The 23,020-nt window shown below is 45.1% G+C and overlaps 1 protein-coding gene across 1 annotated transcript in view; it reads right to left on the bottom strand.

Moving 5' to 3' along the window:
• Window positions 1-1,390: 1,390 nt before the first annotated feature.
• Window positions 1,391-23,020, bottom strand: part of T265_14210 (hypothetical protein) — a gene marked incomplete at both ends in the record, with an annotated part of 26,961 nt that continues 5,331 nt past the window's right edge. The window contains 9 exons of the mRNA XM_009172538.1: window positions 1,391-1,775; window positions 4,460-4,543; window positions 5,364-5,489; window positions 6,899-6,991; window positions 12,036-12,204; window positions 19,135-19,391; window positions 20,615-20,710; window positions 21,003-21,113; window positions 21,622-21,811. Coding sequence (XP_009170802.1) covers window positions 1,680-1,775; window positions 4,460-4,543; window positions 5,364-5,489; window positions 6,899-6,991; window positions 12,036-12,204; window positions 19,135-19,391; window positions 20,615-20,710; window positions 21,003-21,113; window positions 21,622-21,811 — 1,222 coding nt within the window. The remainder of the gene's footprint in view (window positions 1,776-4,459; window positions 4,544-5,363; window positions 5,490-6,898; window positions 6,992-12,035; window positions 12,205-19,134; window positions 19,392-20,614; window positions 20,711-21,002; window positions 21,114-21,621; window positions 21,812-23,020) is intronic.

Genomic DNA, 23,020 nt, shown 5'->3' with positions numbered 1-23,020 from the left:
CTGCCTTTGACTACCGAAATAAACATTTTGGGAACACTTCCAATACGCACTCCGACATCAAAGTAGTTTTTTGTTTCTATTATACTACTGGCGGAGTAACAGACTAATTAGTCAGTCCTCCGGACTTAGCGGGCAGATCGGATAGGGAACGCTGAAGCTACCAAAAGATCTATGATCAGAGGCATCCAGCGTGAGATCCAATTTACACTGAGTAGGTCCCTGAGAACGGATGACCGATAACTCGTCTATGGAATAAAAATGAAACTCAAGGACAGCCGAATGCCCCTTGTAGCGACCCTCGAGCAAACTTGGTTTCAGATAGTTCTGGCGGGCTGCTGTCTCCATAGGGATGGAGTTTTCGGCCACGTGGTGACTAGGGGTCATTTTGAAAGTCACTAATGTCCGGTCAAGCCACAGGGAGATGCGCGAATTAAGAGTGCCTGAGTGGAAGAGAACCCATCTGTCGCCGGCTATCTCATCCTAAACTACCAAAGAAACGTCAGTGGACTGGACCCCATCCACAGGCAACACCTGATCGACAGAAATGCCGTACTCTCAGCATTGGGTTACTCGTTCTGATCATCTTGCTTGCTATCAAAACTGGGACAGCTGGTAACTTGCAACATGCTTCTGCAAGTTTGCCGCTGATCTTATCTTCTCCAGCCTGAACTTGGAACCATATTCAGGTCCGTGTAAGCCGTTTATCTTTAACTAGGTATGTGCAAGTGTCCTCTGATCCTATCGCTGTTGACCGGCGGATGCGTCCTGGATGCCAACGAATCAGTTGAATTTCAAAAGCACTTGGTAGACACCATACACAACATACCTCTCCATCCAAGAAATATTTGATGTGGAACTGCACGTTCGATGTACGGCTATCTTATTCGACTGCACTGCGTAGTCATCAGCACCTAAGCAATCATGAAATGTCTATTCAACAGACATACGGTTAGCTTGCGACCGATATGGTTACCGCCATGAGAGGCAGACAAATCGATACCTCAAAGTGTAATAGACCACAAAAGGGGAACGCGCGATCGTGCCGGTTATTACAGCAGTTAGCTATCCCAGGGTGCTGACACTCCCCGTCTTGCTTTGTAATCCGCCCATCTCTTCTGTTGATGTCAACAGGTGGACAACGTGATCCAAGGTGATGTAAATTTATCACCACTAAACCTAACTTTTTTTTATTAAATCCACAAATTCAAATTCTTAGGCCTTGGATCCAAGAAACCACAAAAGCACGAGAAACAATATGGAACTACACAAGAAGAGCTCCCCTGGAGCGCGTACGCATACTTGACGAGGTTTCTCTGTTCCGTAGATTGATTGACTACAACCCACCTTCATATGGATCACGGTTAACGACAAGCCGGTAAGTTGCACTCATAAACTTTGTATGAATAGAGTGGATATTGATTTTTATTCAGCATCAAAAAGTTATTGGTTGGAGTTTGTTATGTGACAAAGTACAAAGAAGAAACCGCACAAAAAATCACAGAGTCGAACGGCAGTGGCGACAGCAGTAGAAGGTATCAGCGTCAGTTTTAACTGGTAAACATCATTAGAGCGGACAAATTTTGGTTCGTAAACACGCATGCATGTGGGAACATCCGGCAAGGCAACCGGCAAGAAAATAATGTATTGCCCGTTGGGTCTCCGGATTGTCAGGTCCTCGCTTAGGTCATCGTACCGAAAACTGGGTTGTGGCGACAAATTGATGGTCCGTACTCCTCGTACTGAGCTTTCGTGTGACAGACTGAGTAGAACTCATTCTGAAAAATCCGAATAGACCACGGCACATTTAGACAAGCACTTTTGGGGCGTGAGAAAGTATCCGTAGAGTTGTGTAGCCAGAATTTGTGCATGGGAAAGGGTTCCAAGTGAACAAATAAGCCGGAAAATGCGACTAATGGTGACTAGTGATTGATTGGTGTATCAGGAATGTACGCAAAGTACACTCATTTTCACAAGAGCATCAACAGACTCAACTAAATTCCAGCTGAGTAGCTCGTTCATGATATTTTTTAACTGAATGTGCTGCAAAAAAGGCACAAGTTTCAGTTGGCACGACACTTGAGCCTCAAGTAGGACAAAGCCGGAGGTGAGCTGTCGAAGAGTGTTTAGCAACCTTATGAATAGTGTTTCTTCAGGAAAACATAACGAATGTGCATTCCGGAAGATATGAAGTACAAAAAGATAACTTCTAGAGATACCGGGTGTTGTACGAATTTCTGACAACCATGGGGTCTGAAATTTCTCATCAATGCGCACTACAGTGGGTGAACAGATTCATTTAGGTCATTGGGAAAATATAAGACATGCATACAAAGCTGTTGAAGAAATCTGGAAGGGCTAAAAACAGGAGATGGCGAGAGCTCGGAAATCTTGGAATAAGCGTGATGCATAGGATTTACCCACAGAAAGGTGGCCTGCTGTTTTATGACAAACAGCTATTCGACAACAGCAACCAAATTATAACCATATCACGGCGTGTATCGATAGCATAACCAAATGTTGTTATCACAACTGATGTTTAGGATAATCATCGGATACAACAGGCGTAATAAGCCTCATTATTTACGAAAAACCGTCAAGAAGTGGTATACTACGATCCGCTTCAATGTCTTTTCCGTAAACGGAGGGACTTGTCTCATATACAGCGGTCCATAAAACATGAGAAAAGCTGGATACTTTCAACGGAAAGGCGTATGGTGACTTTCCCAAAAATGACGGACACTGCATTGTTCACGGTAGGGCATACTGAATCTGACACGGGTGTTACTAGTGTCAACTTCAGTGTTAAAATAACGCTGAAAAGCTAACAGTTAATTTGCAAATGAATGTAGTTGCAAACAATTTGGGGTCCAAGTGTAACTGATGAGCCTCAGGAAGCACGGAACCGGTGATGGGCTGTCGAAGTTTTCTGTAACCTCATAGGTGGCGCGTTGTATCAAAACTATATCGCGATATCTGGAACCTCACGCCAGCTTAACCTGAGGCTGCCTAAGTGCAGCATATTCAGAGAGAGAGAGAGAGAGATTCGATAATGTTCCGTCAACACAAACGTAATCCGCAAGTGGATGTTTTTCGTCCATCGTACCAAACCCATTCCCCAAACTCCATTCCCTAATGACCAGTTGTGAAATTGAACTGTTAGACGGAATTCCACGCGGATCCCGTTTTACCGCTCGCAGTCAGGCGCTGCTAAGGCCGAGAATCCTAGCCCACGCAAGATTGGTCAAAATTTCGGGACGCTTGCCAGTCCGGCATCAAGACGAGATCTGATTGATCGAAAGTCTGGACCCAACAGCCAATCGTGACCCAGTATTGGTCGAATGCCGATTGCCAGAAGGCGTCATAATTTCCAGAAAGATGTTGCTGCTCACGCTAATTATATGAAACACTGTACAAGTGTTCTTGACTTCGTTTTGGGCGTTAATATATCTTGTTTACCTTTGGTGATTGTTTTGAAATGAACGCTAGATTGGGTGGCTCAGAACGAGAGCTAAACTGAGAAAAATACCGTTACTACATAAAAGTAAGGGAGTAATGGAGATGGTAATGTAGAGAATGAAGCTACAGTTCGAGCTGAAATTCCCAAGAACTACATTGCGCGCTTCTTCAAGTGACCGTCCGACCATATACTAAAAATAATACTTTCCAAAACAATGCTGATAAACTGTTCGAAAACTAACAGTACATCGTAGTGCAGCGCACGAGACCAGCGACAGAAGGGTCACAAACATAAGGCTAAAGTTGAGGTTGAATTTGGTTGGTATCTACGGGCAGCCAGAATGAGGTGTCTTCAAACTGCTGACAATCGAGAAACGAATCAACGGAAAAATCAAGACGCTCTTTACAGGGGCCGCAAGACTAGTTATTACTGCCTGATTACGGATGTCTCAAACACATGGGCGATCAATAACCTACCTAGAGAACAGATGATAAAAATATTGCAAAATCTTTGCACACTATCAGTGCGACCAGGTTTTCACAGAAAGTCTGGTATGACCATCACCAGGCTTAGTTTAAGACGCGGTTAGATATGACTGTTAATAGATGCCAATTACGGTCTAGCCATCAGTCTCCGCCTAGAAAGTGTGAGAGGACTTTTCCACATGTAGACATTGCTAATACTCCAGGCAGGGCATGCTAGCGTTCACTAGTGCCACTTTCAATGATGACGGGTGACTATTCAGAAGACCAAACAAGTGTACAGGTGAAATTTTCTTATCCTGTGGGTACTGGGAGCTGTTTGATCCCGGTCGGTGGGACACAGAGCCTAGACTGAAGTGATATGACTTTACCAGTGCCATAGACCAAATGTTGAATAACTTAAGGCTGCATCTATTCAACATATGTTAGAAAAGTGGGCTAATGGATTCACACAACTGGTTGTGGGAAATTACAGTGATAGCAGAGATAAATTGCTAAAAAAAATAATGAATTATCTTACCGTGTCCGCAAGGATTGAGCCACCGAACCAGACGGCGTAGCGCTGCATTGGGTGGGTGACAATTTTGACTTCAATCGGAGTTGGCTAAAACAGAAAGAAAAGAAACTCAATTGGTTGGCACAAATATCCCAATATGATCAACTGACTACGTCTACTCAGCCCTAACAGTTCAGTTCAGGTGGAACCAGTTTGATGATGATATGTCATCGATGAAGTTCTTTACGAGCAACGCCAGACTGAATTTTTGCCCTAATCGATAAGGGTAGCTCCATACAAAAGTAAAGCAGAAGACATGAAATACCTTCTAACCAGATGGTGACAAGGAACTTACACATTTAGAAGACAGATTTTAACTGAAAAAAATGGTCATGAACGGGTGGTACCCGAGTGGTTCAGTTTTGCCGAATGACTACTACGAGAAACGCGGGTGTTGAAGATAATGTGAGGTCATTTGGGAAGATAGATAGACGCTCTAGAAGCCACAGGTGGAACCAAAAATAAAAACCTGGCGTGATGTGAAACTGAGGCGTTGGTTACAAGAGGAAACGAGTGAAATTTGTAAGAAAGTGAAAAGAGCTTGTGAACAAGGGTCATTTAGAGTAGGCCCTGCGAGGACTTGTGAACTGCTAAAGGACTGTACTCGTAGAATATACTAACAACTGTGGATTCCTTTTGTAGCTCGAGCTAGCTAAGTTAATAGGGCATGAACTTACTGGCAGGAAGGTCCTGGTTCGAACCAAACTTCTATATCTCGACTGCTCCTGTCTAGACTTGAGCACCTTAGCATCAAAAGGCTGCTACAGCTAAGTGAATTTTTTTCTTTTGAACGTACAGTGGATTCAATAACGACCAAAAACTACAACTCAATAACAAAAGAAAAGGAATGACCAACTGAGTTCTTTACCTTTAGCCGACCACAGGACAATTCCTCAGTCAAGCGCAGGCGATTATCCACAATCTGCTTGATATCTCGTTGCAGACGTTTTCCAAGATGTTTGAACATGGAACTACCGCCCGACAGTACAATATTCTGAAAAAGCAGATTGAAGCATCACCGTTGACCAGTATGGGGAACACAGAGAGTATAAAAAGAATAATCTGCAGATATAGAGTTCTCAGAAATAAGTGCTTTTCGCATGCATCTTAAGCAGCTTGTATTAGAAACAATCTTTTTTGGTTTGATCTATTTTTGCCACTGCAGAAGAGAGGCTTTCACAAACAACCATGGGTATCAAACTGCCTAATTCGGGCACGGTCTCGTCCCCTCAGAAATGGGTGGATAACGTGGTGCGAAGTTGCGAAACAGGGACGGTGAGAGGTGATGGGCATGCTTTAACGTCTTGGAATACCACTACCAGTTATTGCAACATTATGCCAGGCACCACCCATCAAGGTTTGCTGCATTCGATCTGTCAGGAATATTTCATTCGTGCAGGGGAACCAACTAGGTCTACACCGGTTCATTGCGACGGACCTGTGCTGTTATACCAGATTGAGAATGAGCGTTCCAGTATACACTGCTAAGTTCCTTAGCTCTCTGCTTGGATAATGAAACTTCCTCACTGAGAGTGCTACCTTCACAACAGGCTATCATTAAGAAAGACTCTGAGCCAAGACCCTTAATCCTAAAGGCGTCGAAATATTTGGTTGGAATAAACGAGTTGTGACAACCACATACCATTCGAGACAAAGCGCTTCCCACGCTAAGGGCATCGGTGGGATGAAAATTCTAAGACAGAGAGTTCCGAGTTCCAGATGGTCACTCCTGCCTGAGTAACTTACAGATTCGCAGTGCATCAGGTCGCAAGATAATGTATACTAAGAGGAGGCGGATATCCGTAACTAAGCCACAAAATTCCATCGAGCTCTAGATAGCTCACTGATTCAGGCGCGCCTTACAGACTGGTTCGAACCCAAACTCGGTGTCTCGACTGCTCCTGCTTAGGCCTGGGAAGCCTGACAGTATCCCAGCTCTCGCGCCACCTTCCGTTGGCAGGGCAGCCAGACACTGGAAGGGTGCTACAGCTGAAAGTTTGTTATCATTATTGTAGTAGAATCCTCACCATAAGCAGCTTTCTTCGCAAATCCTTACCATCGTCAGATTAGCTAGTTTTTTGTTTTTTTAAATTTAAAATAAAATTCATTCAGTAGGTACATTCACGACCTTCAAGAAGTACTCACTAATGGGTTTTAACCAGCATGTAATTCAGATTTTACGCAAAAAAACTGAGAGCGAAACGCGCTTTCGTGGTTCGAAGTGAAGAGGGTCTGATGAGGCCTTGTCGGACAGATTTCCCCTTAACTGATCATGATACCCGATCACCTTGAACAATCCTTAATGAGATTAAGGACAGATTCGGTAGTCTCTGTGACCCTAAGATTCCTTACGTATGCACTTTAGCGTGTATCACGTGATAAGAACAGGAAGACAAAACGTACGCGATATAAACCACGCCGGGCATCTATCGGCGACTTCTGAATAACTTCCTCCACAACATCGCTGAGTGAAGTGGTGAAGTCTGGATTGACAAACTGTAGAGGGCCAATAGGAAGAACAGAAAAAACAGGATGAACCACACAGTAATGAAATAAATGAGCAAACAATTCAAGTTGCGATATTCACATTGGTTCGGTTTCAGTCTCCGCCATAAGACACAAGCCCACCCGTTTTTGACACAAACCATTTCTGTATTGAGTTAAAGGGGTACTCAATGTGAGTGAAGTTCAGAGTTGTAAAGAACTTCTGTCGAACACGACCGCGCACACCAGGCGAGACAGGCTGCTTGTTCATCCGGACTACTTTTGTCTCTTTACTAAAACCGGATTATTCTTTTCGCAGGTGGGAGAATTTCCAGGGGAACCACAAATTTCGTCGATGTCGCCGCGTCACAGAAGAATGTTGTAATTCAAACATGATACCAAAATTCTGTTTCCATCTTCATGGAGACAATTCTGTTACTAAGCTCAGGAATGCCAGTAGCTCACGTTGTGGGGATGAGAACTGGTGTGCTTGTCGAGTCGGGAAATTCACCATGTCCATTAAAAACTACACAATCTTTCTCCTTGATGGTCTGCTAGACCTCAGCTCGAACGAAGTATAGTGTGAATAGAGCGAATTAGTGGGACCAGAAAGCTGGGCAAATGGAGGCTAATGCAGCTGAGAAGCTGTACCGGCTAGTCTGCAGAACAGGACCCAAGATAGCCAGGACAATATTGGGAACCCAATGATTAACAGAATCCAGTGCATTGATTGCTCGGAACAATTTGGTTGACCATAGGCCTCTATACCGATGTCTCGAATTCGGCTCACTTAGCTCGAGCAGTGGTGTGTGAGCTTAGATTCTCCATCAGTTGACGAAGCACTTATGTGTTTCTGCCTTGAAGTGCCATTGTTTTAATAATACTGGAGAGCTGCTCGTCGGGACTGTGACACAGTTCGGTTGGAGCGGTTGCAGAATCATCTCTCGGTCCAGTTGCACGTAGTTCTCCGATTGTGTTCGCAGCAAGTGCCGAACAGATAAAGTTTCCTCATCGACGGTCGCGAAGTGAGCGTGTGTGTACCGAACCACATTCCAACGAGCGGGTCATATTTCGATTATATGGACATCCGCTTAAAGATGACTGACAGCCACGTAGAAAGAGCCACCCTAGACGTCGAGCGCCGATTTTATCAAAACAGCCATTCGCAGGGTGTCGCGTCATCATCATCAAGGCAGAAACAACAGTGTTGACACTGATGCTTAACTGCCGTTGCGTGGGTCACCGTGCAGAGTAACGACCTACGAAACGAAGTGCTTCGAGTAGGACGCACTCCCAGTGCTGCAGAGACAGACCACGGGTTACATGAGCCAGGGAAATGCCTCTCCAAAATATCCTATCTAAACGCTTGACTTGTCCCTTGTCTTGCAGTTTTCCTGACAGGTATCGTGAAGGACCGTTTGATATACAATAGACATAAGAGGAGCACCACGGTGTGTACTAATGTAGGTTGGCATTCAAAAAACCATACAACGTTGACACAAGCAATTCGTTCCAACTTAGCACCACGGTGTGTACTAATGTAGGTTGGAATTCAAAAAACCATACAACGTTAACACAAGCGACGTCATTTCCAGACAGCTGAAAGCAAAAGGAAATCTGGAATATTCATTGTTGATGGTGAAGAAAGTACGATTGCTAGCTACAGACGGACGAACTCTCCTAAAGTCAACAAGAAATCTATCAATCACGAAGTTGTGGCTGTTGGAATAATGGAATGGTGGTTTTATTCCCGAGCATGCTGGACAGCTTAATATCACACACCTGATTTACTAAGCAGAAAATGGAAGATTCCTGGAACATGTAAAGTGTAACATCCGGACAACAGCTGGGTGACACAGTCTCATGTAGGCATTTCAAGTTAGAGTAGTTCACGGGACAGTGCGTCAGTCGCCAGGTTTATTTCCTGGTTAGTACACTAGTCGTCACGAAACGGTGGCAGTTTGACTATCGGACTCAATATTTGGTCAGTTAGCTTTTCTTCTTTGTTTGTTCCCATACATAAGGGGAACAGACCGCTGACCGATAATGGGTTCGAAAGTACTTCAACCACCATGTACGCCTCCTTTCCGCCTGATGATTGTGTGAAAAGGCAAGGGAAAAAAGGTAACCGACTTTCGGTTCTGGTTTAGAATTTAGGCAATAGCGACGTCGAAAGCACCTGTTTATAGGGCTAAGAATGGATCTACCTAAATAATTGTCGCGCCTTCTCGATGTTGTTTCATTTGTGATAAAGCAGAAGGAACTTCGAGGGGCAAAGGGGAAATGTGCAAGGGGGTGAATAGTAAAAAATAATCGTTCAGCTGTAAAACCGTTTCGGTGCCTAGCTGTCATGCCACCCGAAGAAAGCACGAAGGCTGGGATACTGCTAGGTTTATCAAGTCTAGACAGAGGAAGTCCTGATGCAGAGGTCGGGTTCTAACCACGAACCTTCGGGTCAGTGACAGGGTTCTGAAGGGCGACCAACGATACAGTGGGGTGGCGGTAACACACACAGAGGTGGTTCAGTTTCCCCAAATGGGACCTAAGAAATATACTTCGGGTTGTGTAATCCCGCAATTCTGAATGCATAAAAGTATGAAACGAGCTGTCCAGAAATTTCTGTGCAGCTTGTGAGACTCAGCGAGGCTACTCTCTCTTCCTTGCTGTTCACGTTTGTCATCGACTTCACTGCGCAATGCAGACTTCAATGTATTCGGACTCTTGGCATTGAAATTACATATTGAGTAACACTAGCAAAACCGTGTTATTTGAAGACCATCAAACCGCATAGTCCATCTAGGCTTGGGCATTATCCTGGGTTCCATGCTTTCTTCGGGTGACATGCCAGCTGAACACTGAAAGGGCGTTGCAGATGAGTGATTACTCTTTACTTCTTCGTAGACAGAATTTCAGCCAGGGTTTCTGTTTTTTATACGTATTTAGCACCCTTCAGCCGCAAATTATTACTCCAGGATTTCGAGTCCTCTTATGTCCCACTGCAAGTTCAGGGAGAGGAATTGGGATTTGTTGGCCGGTTTGCTTAACTGGGCACCGTGTCAGAAGTCAATGCTGGTATTATCAAGGCGGGAACAACATATACGAAACCCCGTCATTTTCGACGGCAGGAATAAATGCCATAACAGTTAAAGGACTGTGTTTACAAGGTTACTGTGACAACTCGATGGTTGTGAAACTTTACTCATTCAGTCTGAGATCATTGGTGGGATTTCAAGAGGTTAGTCATCGATATCTTGACACTATGGCAGGCGTTAGCGGCACCTGATATGTTCGCAATGAAGCGGTGTAAGCGAGTAGTTGACGATGAATTAAAATCACTATAGCAGCGCATAAAGCTCATTAGGCCAAGTTGGTTGGGACACGTACTTAGCGCGCAAAAACTGGCTATTGTTTTCCACTTTTGCACTACAGGTGATATAAGATGATGACTGTCTGATCTTGATCGATACTTAAGACTGTGTTCAAGTAGATAAGGTAGTCATTACACTAACAACACTAACCTTACTAGAAAAGCATCGAAGACACTGTATATTAGACAGGTGCTTTTAATTTATCGACCGGATCACCCCCACGCAAATAGTACCCTCGTTTCAGTGCATGCACACACCACCATAGAACATCACCCGCACTAGATACGGATCAATACGCTCCACGTGATTACACCATATACCTAGCAGATGTTCACCACATACGACAGAAAGAATCGTCATCAAGGGATGGTTGTGGCGACGAGTGGGTGAAAATCTGCCTAAACTGAAGGCCACCGCTTGAATTCGGACGAGATTTTGTGCCGATAAGACGAAATAGGCAATGCTAATGAGCTCTAATAAGAGCGAAGCTCGGGTTCTTTCCCCATTTGGTATAAGCTTACCAGAAGAACTCCACCAGCATAGGAAGATGACTGTTCGCACGAGGTCGAGATAGCTCAATGGTTACAAGACACGGACTTACTGAGCAGGAAGACCGTGGTTCGAAACCAAACTGCATCTCGATCGCTCCTGTCTAGGCTCGGGCAACCCGGCAGTATCTCAACCCTCATGCTTCCTTCAAGTAACACTGCAGCCACTCACCGAAAGGGTGATGCAACTGAACGATTATCACTATCATTATCGTTACTGTTCAAGGAAGGATGATGTGAACGTGAATCCTACGTATCCCGAGACCACAATAACTAATAACATGAAATAAAACGAAATGAATATCGTCCCTGAATTTTCCTACAAATAGTAATGTTAAGGGTGATATGGCAATCTCCTCTAAGCTTAAAAACAGTCTGGCCTGACTCTACCGAATTCAAACAGCGTAATCAATGCAGAAGCAAACAATCTGCAGAAAAAATCCAACAACACACAGGCGACTTTTAAAAAATGGCTCTGAGACATAGTAGAGCTTGAAGTCGATCCTCTCACTTCAAGTTATCGCACGCTTTCTCGTCTTGCAAGACGACACACCGATACGCCGTAAAGCAAAAAGGAGAAAGCGGCAGAGCTGAGCATGGCAACAGGTTTGAGTGCTCCCACAAATACTTGCGTAAAATTAGCTTGGTTATCTTCTAACCCTGAATAGCTTCACTGTTGAAAGAAGTCAATGAACCTTGTGCACTCTAGAGAAGTAATATTCGTCTCTAATATTGCCTTTTCTGGGATGCCAGAACACCCTACAGCAGTCGACTTAAGTCTATCCTGCCAGCGAACGCTGTAGAGGTCCGAATACATGTTTGCCATATGGGATGATTGCTGCAGTTCAGTCCTTCGAAAATGGTGATGAGGTGAAATCATTCAAATGACTGACGGGATTGACGCAGTGAGCGTTGTACAGTGCAACACCTGTCCCATTCATGAGTGCATAATTGAACACCAAACCTATTCAAGAAAACGGAACGTTTCTGTGCCAGCGCCTCATGCACAACACTGCAGTCTCGAATCCCAAGGGTCGAACACCTCCCGGTACCGGTGATGTCCATCGCTGCAATTCGGCACAAACATGGATCGATCACATTTCACATCATTCATATGGATGATTACAATATAACACGTACTTCAGGTTGGAAGAAGATCTCCGGACCTAGGAAGCGTTCATAGCCAATATCCACGGAGAACCCTGGATACTTGGCTGTTTTGGGCACGTTGTGTTTCTGAATCCACTTGGCTGGTTCAGCGTCGTATTTGGCGAACTCTTTCGGAAGGTCTGGGCAAACGTAGGAATATCTGTTTTTATCAAGGAGATGAGATTAAAAATGGAAGTATAGTGCGATGTGTTTGGATCCGCAGCAAGTGCTCACTGAGAGTCAACTAATTGTCACAAAAACCATCCAGCCATTCACGCCCATAAATTACAGGAAAAGGAACATCTTGAAGGCTGGAACCTTTGGAGGTAAATAGCAATCACCAGGAACAGGAAGACTGAAGGCCTCGAACTGAAACACTGAAATTCCATGAATGAGAGCCTTTATCGTCAATCGAAGGACGGTGAAAATTACGATTAACTTCTATCAAGGAATCACTATGCAAATACACGTTGACTTTCGAATCACCCAATTTATAGATGAGCTCGTAATCAGAAAGAGAGCGGCTGATTACAGCCGAAGTTTCCAAGCTCGGAAACATCGTAAATGAGAGATTCAGCTGGGTTCCAGATGAGTCTTTCGAAAAACCAAATTTGTTGGTAAATGAGTGTACTTCCCCGATATCGTGCAACGTGGTTTCAAGTAGAACATAAGGTTGACAGAAACTCGGAAACTGCGCCTACCTGATGAGCCCCAAGAAGGGCGAAACTGGTCGTGGGCTGTCCAAGAACTTTCAACAACCCTGTGAGTAGTGCATAACGTATTTTGATGGCTATATTTATGCGACTTAAAGTCAGCTACAGTACTTGAGTGGATATGGTGTTGGATTATTGGTTGGTAAGAATCTGTGACGAATCACAGCATGGATTGTAGAAAGACACATTGAAGCTTAGTAATTGTGACATTAATATTGACAATCGTTCAGCTGTGACACCCTTGTGATACCTAGCTGGCACAACACCCGAGATACTCGGGTTGGGCTTAAACCAATGACCTTCTGGTCAGTAAGTTTGCGCCTTAACCACCGAGCCACCTAGAGCTTCGTGAAAGGATAAAACTAGCAGCCTACAAAATGAAGGTTGATAGAGCAGCCGGAGGGTGTTCACGTCTCATAATGTTAGGTAAAATTGTTATACGGTGAATTTTATGGCCGTAATTTTAAGTTCACTTCTCAGAAAATATTATGTTTTGGATGTCGGGATATGAAAGCCCATTATGATGAGGAACATTATCATTTTATCACGAACCTGGGGAAACTGAAATACACAACTTAATCGCAACTTCTCCTGTGAAGCTGATCCGATTTTCTAAGTTTACCGAGCCACATTACCAGTTTGGGCTTGTCTGGATTGTGACAACCCAAAATTCTGAAATTAGCTTGGGTCCACTGGTGATATAGACGGGAGGAGATATCAACGTGCTGATGGCTGGTGTTCTACTGCGATGTGTATTCGCCACCTAGCAACTCACGGTATTTCCTCGGCTCCATGATTCTAAGTTCTGGTCCTTTCGGTGACTCCATAATTCCATGAAGTCGTTACAAATAATTTGAAATCACCTGTCTATCGGTCCCTCATAAGTGCAAAGCCAAGCAGGAAACAATACCAGCCACTCACTTCGATATTCCTATCAAGGTCACAGAGTAAGTTGCTGGGTTAATATCCATTATGGAGCCACAGCTAACCTAGCCATCACAAACAGAATCACCCATCCAAACTACTTTTGGAGCGTGATGAATGGATTTCCCGGCTATATATACCCATAATCAATGGATTTTAGTAGATACGGTGATGTTGAAGAATCTTTAGTGGGAGAAAGGAACTTCAGTCAAGTGATCTCACTGACTATGGAAAGTAGACCGTTAGTGAATCGCCTACGGAACCGAGTAGTACAGCAGGGAAACTTATGAACCAACGCGCAATCAGCAACAACTGACCTGGTTGACCAAAACTAAGAATGATATCTGACACAAGCACGCACATCGTGGACGACGGACACAGGGTTAATCTTATTTTGAATGCTCCCGACCTAAAGCTGTGACCTTGTGGTGGTGGTCGGGCTTCTGTGCTGCAATGATCCTGCGGGCTACAGTGGCTGGAACTCAGTTCCACAAGCTGCAACCATACCATGAAGGCCAACGGGGAGCATCTCGGTGAAGAACACCGAGTCCCAGTACTGCGAGTAATCGTATTGCGAAGCAGTCTGGAGGGTGAAGACTCTACTCTACTGTGGGAGTGCGGAGGCAGTGAGGAGTTTCCCTCAGGCGACCAGTACATCCCCCATATATATCGGGGCAGCGATGAAACCTCCCCCGAGGAAGGACGAGTTAGGAAACATCGGTCCTAAAAACCACAAACTTCGGTCGCCCAACGGTTGACCGTGACTGCTGTGAATTGTTTAGTAGGCTCGAAGTACTCCTAAAACCAAACAGTCTGGTGCCATTCAGAAAATCATATAGTTGCAATGCCCATTCGGTGCCTAGCTGTCATGCCACCCGAAATAAGCACGAGGGCTGGAATACTGCCAGGCTGCCCACGCCTAGAAAGAAAAAGTCGAGGGGATAGGTTGGGGTGCAAGCCACATTAAGAAAAAGTCGAGGGGCATAGGTCGGGTTCGAACCACGGACCTTCAGGTTAGTAAATTCGCTATCTAACCACTAAGCTACTCCAGAGGCACTTGTTGTGCACAGCCACATTAGGAACCTCAAAATATCTGATCCATGTCGCAGCCTTTAACCTCCGTACTCTACGTCGGATTGAACAAGAGGCATCGCTTGCTGAAACCTTGCATCCCCTCTCTGTCGATGTGTTGTGTCTCCGAAATACGCATACAATACCCCGCTTTGATCGTATACCTAAAACCGCTGAGACCGAGCTCAAATGTTCGACATTTCACTCTTTGGGCATCCGGTGATTCTGACGCAACGGCGGACATAGTAATGCTGGCCAGGGGATATGAACGCCAAAGTTGGACGACTAAGTCCGGAAAAAACTCAGTTGGGCAGTAGAGTTGGAGTCTATGCTGAGCGTACGGATGATGGGAAGCGGCTTCTTCAGTTGTGTGCAGACCATCGTCTGTTTCGAGACAGTACGAACTTCCAAAATAAACGTTCACGTCGAATTACTCGGAGGCCACCTACAACCACAACAGTTATGGGCTCAATTGGACCATGTGGCTGTCAGTTACAGATAGAAAGCCTCAGTTAAGAAGTGTCGTTCCTTCTGGAGTATGCAAATTGACTCTGATCACGCCATCATGCGGGCCCGGTTGGCACTTCGCTTTCCGTCAGCATTACCCGTGACAAAAGAAGAGCAACTCCGTTCATCAAGTTTCAGTAGTCCAAGAGCATCGACATGATCTGGCTAGAAAGCTACTGGAAACGCACAGTCATGCGGGTAACGAAGAATGCTTGGAGGTTGAAGGGAGGCGAGTTAAAGAAGCAATACACGCAGCTTTCAGAACCGTTTGTCCAGGTCATTTGACTCGACTAAATAAACACTGGATATCGTCGAGATCAGCAGATCTTATTGCTGCTAGAAAGGCCATATGAGCAACTAGGGATTATGATATCACAGGCAGAAGCCTCAAATGCCAGATAATCAGGTGCCTGAAGGATGACAGAGAACAGTGGTGGATTTCGAAGGCCAAGGGATGGAGAAAACAACAGCCACGCCCTTTTTCAACTGATTCGATCAACCGACCAAAAGAAGGCAAGTGCCAGTGAAAGAATACGAGAAAAAAGACGGAACGGCAATTCAATCCCTCAACTGTCGTCTTGGGCGGTAGGCCGAGGACTTCAAAGAACAGTTCAACTGGTCTCCTTCAACACAACCGCTGGAAGAACCCAGCGGGCCTGAATGGAGCATCGACACCAACCCGCTGCCAGCAGCCGAAATCCAGCGTGAGATATAAATCCTCAAGCGCAACAAGGCACCTGGTGCAGACAGACTGCACAGCCGCACTCTTCAAAGAAGGTGACGATGTCCTGGTGAACGTTTTGAAAACCATACTGCAGAAGATTTGGAACGAAAACAGAATACCAGCCGAATAGAGTTCTCGACTGTCATCCCAGTTTCCAAAAAAGGACATAAGAACGTCACGTGGAAACCATCTTGGTATAAGCCTGTTGTCTGTCACAACTAAGATGCTATCTGGCATTATTTGGTCCAGGTTGATCGAGTATTCGAAGAGACAGATTTGCGAGAACCAAGCTGGGTTTCGCCCTGGTCGAGATTGCATCAACCACATTCTTATCTTGAGACAAATTATTTAACAGCGCCACTCCTTCAGACGTTCCAAGTTGGCCTTTTTTGCGTCTGAAGGCCGCTTTGATTCTGTCGATTGTTAGAATTTTTTAAAAGGTGCCCCTTCCAAATTTAAATCCCTTATGAGAGCACCGTATACGAGCTCGTCGGTGCGTCCTAGTAGAGGGCGAGACGCCTGAGTTCACCACGTCCAATGATGTAAGACAAGCCTACCCTATCTCACCTTTCCTCTTAAACTCTGTTTTTGATGTACTGATTGAAATTTCTCTGCCTGCCTCTGAAACTTCTGGAACAGAAATGCGGACGACATTGTTCTCCCTGGTTCAGATCTTTCCCAAATGCAAACTATTTTAAATAACCTAAATAACTCTGCCGCACGGTTTGGCATGCGCCTCGCACCATAGTGTAAGGTGCTGCTACAAGACTGGGTTGGATCAAACACAAACCTCATGCTTGCAGGTGAGTCAATCGACGTGGTGTATAAATCTGTTTATCCGGGCGGTTGTACAAGGTGTAATGGCTGACGATGAGGTTATTCTCGAGTCGATTAAGCCAGGACAGCTTTTGCCAACCTCCGACACCTATGGCGCCGAGGAGACAGTTTGTCTGTCAAGAATAGAGTTTACCTGCGGCATGCTGCTTTATGGATTAGAAACGTGACCTCTACACGCAGAGGACATAGAAAAGGCATTGGTGTTTAACCATTAGTGTCTTGGAAGCATTCGTCCGGTCTAGTGGGAACATCGGGTCAGTAAAGGTACGCCAGATGTTGCTGGGAAGAATGAACTCCCCAGCGATAGATGGATTACTCACGCTTCATAAGTTACGCTGTACTCCGCATGCCAGCAAACCGTCTGCCTAGCAGAGATCCCTTCGTCCAGCCCTGCGTTGAATGGAAGCGACCGAGCGGTGGACGGTGTACGACCTGGCAATGAAGTATGGAAACACTAACCAGCAAACTTAGTCGGATCGACAGCTGTCGCCTCTCCGGATAGGTACCCCGGGATTAAACCCTTCAATGGTTAATAACACTGGTGGAAATGGCCCAATTGTGCAGCCAGCGGCGCTCACGCATCGAAGCTATCGCATTCAATCCGTAGCTAACCTATTCCCGAAATAAATGAATATGCCACCTCCTCCAAGTTTTGGCCGTATCTCCCGCAATCTACTAAATTCTGGTGATCAAAACTGTAGAAGCCGGAACCAATGTGCCTATGGTACAGGGTTTATAGCTGATAAATTGAATTGAATTTTAAATGCCTACCCTCGAACCATTCGTTTTAAAAGAAGTCATTATCGCACCTCTGGGAGGTATTCGGGTTTCGATGGGCGACATACGAGTAGAGTGGGTCAAAACAGGGCGTTCCTACCGAGGTAGGCGGTAAGGAGTGGGGTGTTAGTTCTCATGTAAACAATAGAAGACGGCGAAACAGAAACCAAAGTGTGTATCATATCAACCTATTATTCCACGATATCGTTCACTTATATACGCCGTAAGTGCTTGCATCAAACGTCTCAGTATTATCACCAAGTGGATGTCAAGTGAGCGCTTCCATGTAATATAGATGGGCACTAAGTACACCGCAAACAACCCACAGGTCTTGTGTACAGGCACCTATTCCCTACAGTGGTTGTTGGGAAAACTCTACACGAAACCACACTGCACATAAAAAACAGTAAGCATTTTTTCACAAGCTTTCTCAATCGCTGGTCTGACACACGTGCACGCTATTCACAAATCCTGCGGTGAATCATAAGTGAACGTGAAAACACTCCTTGAATTAGGAGAGGCTCGAACCCTGTAGTGATCTCTGAGGGTTATATGATTTGGGTGTAGATCACATCGACCATCACACTCGATAGTATATCAAGAGCCCAAGAGACCGAGGGGTAGTCAGTTGAATTACAGCACTTGCGTCCTGGATTCTTGTTTGACAGGTAGTAGACATCAATGCAGAGGGGATCCAGCGTACGAGTAAGACCCGCTTGTTGTTCTATGTACTACAGTATGCGAACTCTGGAGGAGACTATGCAGACCGGCTTGAGGGGGTTGAAAACATACTTCCAATTAGTTTGCTACTGAGGACGTACGTACAGAAGCCGCAGCTGACCGTGAGCCAAGGCAAACGAATAGATCAATCTGTGTGTTGGGACAAGCAGACGGCGTTAACAATGGGGTGCGGCAGGTGAGCATAAGTAGTACGTCAAATTAAAGACACGATTTCTAACCCCGTTCCATTCTCAGGGCTCATATCCAGTTCCGCAAACTTTCAGGCAGTGATCGGCCGTCTGTAACTACTCCAGAAGTAACACAGTTTTCCCCATTCCTTCCCACTTTCAGATACCTGGCGAGCCAGCTGTCGTACATCAGCGGAGAATCAGTTGTGAGGGCCGCGTCCGGACGTGCTGTTATCAGTTGACCTGGGTTTTTCCAACTCGTATGCTTGGTTTGTTCGATAACCTCAGAAACCAAAAAAACCAGCCGGTTGATTGGGAGTTATTTTAATGCCAAAATGAGCACATCGGTTAGCGTAAGTCTTAACGATGGTAAGATAGCATGGTTGGCAAACAGAATTTGTCCTCGAACCTGCCCGACACCATTGGTAAATCCCTAGCCAGATGAGAACATCGATGCCTGTTAAGCCAATCATCAAACATGGGACGATGTCGCCGGCTTTGGTATGCAACAATTCAGTACGCCAATGAGTTTGTCGTCCCCAAGATTAGACAGTTCTAACAGTAAGAGCGAAGCATGTATATAGAATGTTTTACGAAACTAGTTTGCGGTAGGTGTAAAATAGACTTACCTCTCTTTGATTTGCTTTGCTATTTCCATACTCATCTCTGGTGGTATATTGCTTTCTCGCTCTCGCAATAGGTGTTGGATAAAATACGTGATGTCACGACCCGCAATCGGGATGTGTTTGATACATGAGCCCACAACGTAACCATCCACTACGGGAATCACGTGGGTAACACCGTCGCCAGAGTCGATCACTGTTCCAGTCAGTGTACGCTCCTCTTTGGGACGTGAGGACCAAGAGGCTGCCAGTGCCAAAACAGCCTAGATTGATAAGGTAAGAAGTGGACTAGCTGAACTACCATCATCAGTGAGATACAAGAATCTGTGAAGAGAGTAAGGTTATTTATCTAAACCAATCCTCCTCATCATCATCAATGACGGCAACATCAGTGTTGGCACTGATGCTTCACTGCCGTACCTAAACCAACCCTACACGGTGAGGAGGCAGTATTGATGGTCACACTTGAAAGGATAGCAAAAGAAACGAAGTCTAACTAAAGGTCGCAAACTCTCAGTCATTTGTACAGCCTCCATCACTTCCGCGCACCATCTTTACCATTTCTCCGGGATAATAGGCAGAGGGTCGAACTAACTCCAGTATCTTGTAATATTCTGCTACCCGTTCGGGGATTCCTCCTACTCGCTGTCTGTCCCTTGAATGAAACATCAGATGGATTGGTTAACGTCTTGGTATGAGACCGAGTCGCACGGGGTCCTCACTCAGGCTCATATCACCGCAAAAAAATTTTGGGATGTATATCTGGAAGATTTCAGGGCCGCTCAGTTCTTTTAACTAAGAGAACGAATTGCTGGAAAATGGATGGAAATTTTTTTGAGGTCAGACGGATTTTTCAACGTAGTCTGCCAACAAAACATTGGGAAAAAAGTAAGGAGATTGGAGAAGGGAAATTCTTGACTACAATATGATTTCGCGCCAGTGCCGGACAAAAACCAGCTCAAAAGATCGCGGAAGGAAATTAAAAGCTGTGCTACTTCAAGAAACTGGACAGCTGCAATCACTGCTCACGAAGCGAAGCGAAGTGAATGGATGGGAGTGCACATGGTTGTGCGCGGGACCGAATGGTGAAACAAGGAACGCACAAAAAATCAACAAGGAGTTCTTGCATTGTTGCAATGAACATCCTGCTTCACACCAAACTTTTATAAGGTTGTCCCTCTAAACTAACACTACCAATATATTGCAATCAATCTGAATGTCAAACCAGTCAAAAAATTAAGCTGAAAAGTTGGAAGAGTTCAGTCATTAGTTTGGAGATAGAAGGCATCGCCGTTGAGTCCTAAACTGTGAATGTGTGCCGTGTAAGCCGAGAAAATGGAATACTTTGGAAATTTTGTCGATAGTGATTGTTCTTTACAGACAATGGAGAGGAACACCAACAATTCTAAGGACTATTTATCATTGACAGAGCTCAACACAACAGTCTTTGATGGAATAAACCTCATTTAAGGAGTCGAAAACTCACTTGAACAGCTATGTAGAGCCCTGGTACGTTGAACGTCTCAAACATGATTTCGGCAGTGTACTCGCGATTTTCCGGAGTGTTTAACGGAGGCTCTGTCTGAAAAAGAAACGCTCTGGAGGATGTGTTCGTCGGTAGGAAAATACCCATTGTAGGCAATTTGAAATGAGACGGTAAACAAATAGCACACCGGAAAACCACCAGTAGACATCAACAAGACCCGGTGGTTGTGAGTATGAGATACGGTAGGGTTTCTAGGCGCCAAGGCCGTTAGATACCGAGAAGTGGGATAATTTTACTTTGATTCAGGTCATGTGAGATCCGCAAACGAACAGCGTACGAATACGAAAATGTGGAGCATGATTGGGGGAAAATTAGAACTACAACCTACCAACAAGAAATAGTGATCCTCGGGTTCTGCCCGGAGTAGTTTGTAAATCACCTGTTCCATGAACCGTTGCATCAGGTCCCAATCCTCGATTATCCCGTGTCGAATGGGCCACTGTGACCGGATAAAGAAATAGGCCTTTTGTCAGGACCGGGGAACAAAGGTAAACCAAGAAAATGCAAACTGTTGTCCTAAGTAAATCCTGTGTGACCTTAGGAGCTGTATGGAAGCCCCGAGGTTGAAACAGTTGTTTACCTTATACGCAGGACGAGCTATGAAGAACATTGTTTGGGGTTATGACCATAAACTTATGCTCACCAAAGTATTGGCATCCACTAAAAGTAGTAGAGTCGGAGACTGTCAGCAGCATCAGTGAGCTCGATGTATGACTTCCACAACGCACCATAAATGTATTTCGTCGGGACGCCATAAGAGTTTCCGTAAACTGGTGCGATGCAAGTGGCAACGGTAAACATCGACTAATCTGAATGTGACTTCTCACACTGTACGTACGTCAATTTCTCACTTAAGGATTCAAGTAAATGAGCAGTAAAACGCAAGTCAAAGACACTTAAATCGTTGTGGCACTCAGCGGTAGGCGAATGAATAGCAAGAACCTCACCTTCACGGAAAAATCGCCCTTTCCGTCCAGAGCCAGGGCGTCATCCCCAATGTGGAAGTTCAAGTCATCTAATCCAGTACCCAGGCGACGCGTTTCACGTGTACCAACTTTGCTGTATTCCTTTACGGCGATACAAGATGGGAAGATTGTTTGAGGCTCAGAGTTCCCAGCATATCCGATTTTGGAGTAACTTCAAGTGATCAAAAGAGAGAACAATGTAAAAAAGACCATTCGGATTATCCACCGAAACCAGTCAATCCAACTGAACTTAACGAACTGTACATGTCCCATGGTTCCCAAAGAAAACCACACAAGTCAATAAGCTTTTATCAGACCATTCAAGGGACCTGACAAACAAAAGCGCGGTTGAGAAGTGGGCAAACAGTTGCAGAAGGGGTATCCGTAAGCAGAGTCTCTAGGTATGAACTCAACCCTAAGAGTACGCTAAGCTGATTTACTTATAACCTGAGTAAGGGTATTATGGGAGCCAAATGACGCGTTGAACGTGGAGGTTCCCATTAGAAAATGGGATACGACTTAACCCAGATACAGTACAATCAATCCCTAGGTGCTCAACACGAATCCTGTACAATCGTTCGCATGCCCGAATGACAGAAGCTAACAGCTTTGCAGTGAAAAAGTGGAGTTCAGACTGACCACAAATCAACTGATTCCAGTCTCGTTGTAAGACAGTGAATTTAACATACGAATGTGATAACCGATTATCTTACCAGTTAGAGCGGGAAGGGCCTCGGCTAAAAGTTCGGTTATCGTACTTAGTGCCATCGCAATACATTTCAGGGAGGACTGTGCGAGGTTGGGTGCAAACGGAAAAGCAGCCGCATCAAATAGCGATGCCAAATCCTAATAGGACTGGACTACCGCGTCTTTAAATGGCTGGGATTGCGACTTTAGCTGAACGCTTGGGCCGGCACGAGTACATGTGATCAGTCAACTCCATCGGTTAAAGTCCTCAACACTTCCACACGGCAAAAAACAGGATCATCACTACGGTCGTGAAGGAAAGCGGCGAAACAGCATACTATCCATCTTAGCATGAGGCTAGGGTTCGAGCCAACCCAGTCTTGCAGTAGCACTTTACACTTTGCAGGTGGGAATCGCATGCCAAACCGCGAAGCGGAATTATTTAGATTATTTAATACTGTTTGAATTGCCATGGGGTCAGATCCAAGAAGAGCCATGTCGTCTGCGTACCGATATCTGTTAGCGGACAGTCAGGGAGCACTTTGACCCCACACGCATTAGAGGCTGGTAGTGAGTCTTCCATGATCGAATCAATGACGAAGTTGAAGAAGAAAGGTGAAATAGGACAGTCCTGTCTGACACCACTTGATGTGGTGAACTCAGGCGAGAGCTTCCCGTAGACCTTCACACGGCT

The sequence above is a fragment of the Opisthorchis viverrini genome, assembly GCF_000715545.1.
Source record: "Opisthorchis viverrini unplaced genomic scaffold opera_v5_156, whole genome shotgun sequence".
In the NCBI taxonomy this organism is placed as follows: domain Eukaryota; kingdom Metazoa; phylum Platyhelminthes; class Trematoda; order Opisthorchiida; family Opisthorchiidae; genus Opisthorchis; species Opisthorchis viverrini.
The sequence above is the reverse complement of the archived record's forward strand: the minus strand, read 5'-3'. Positions and strand labels throughout refer to the sequence as shown.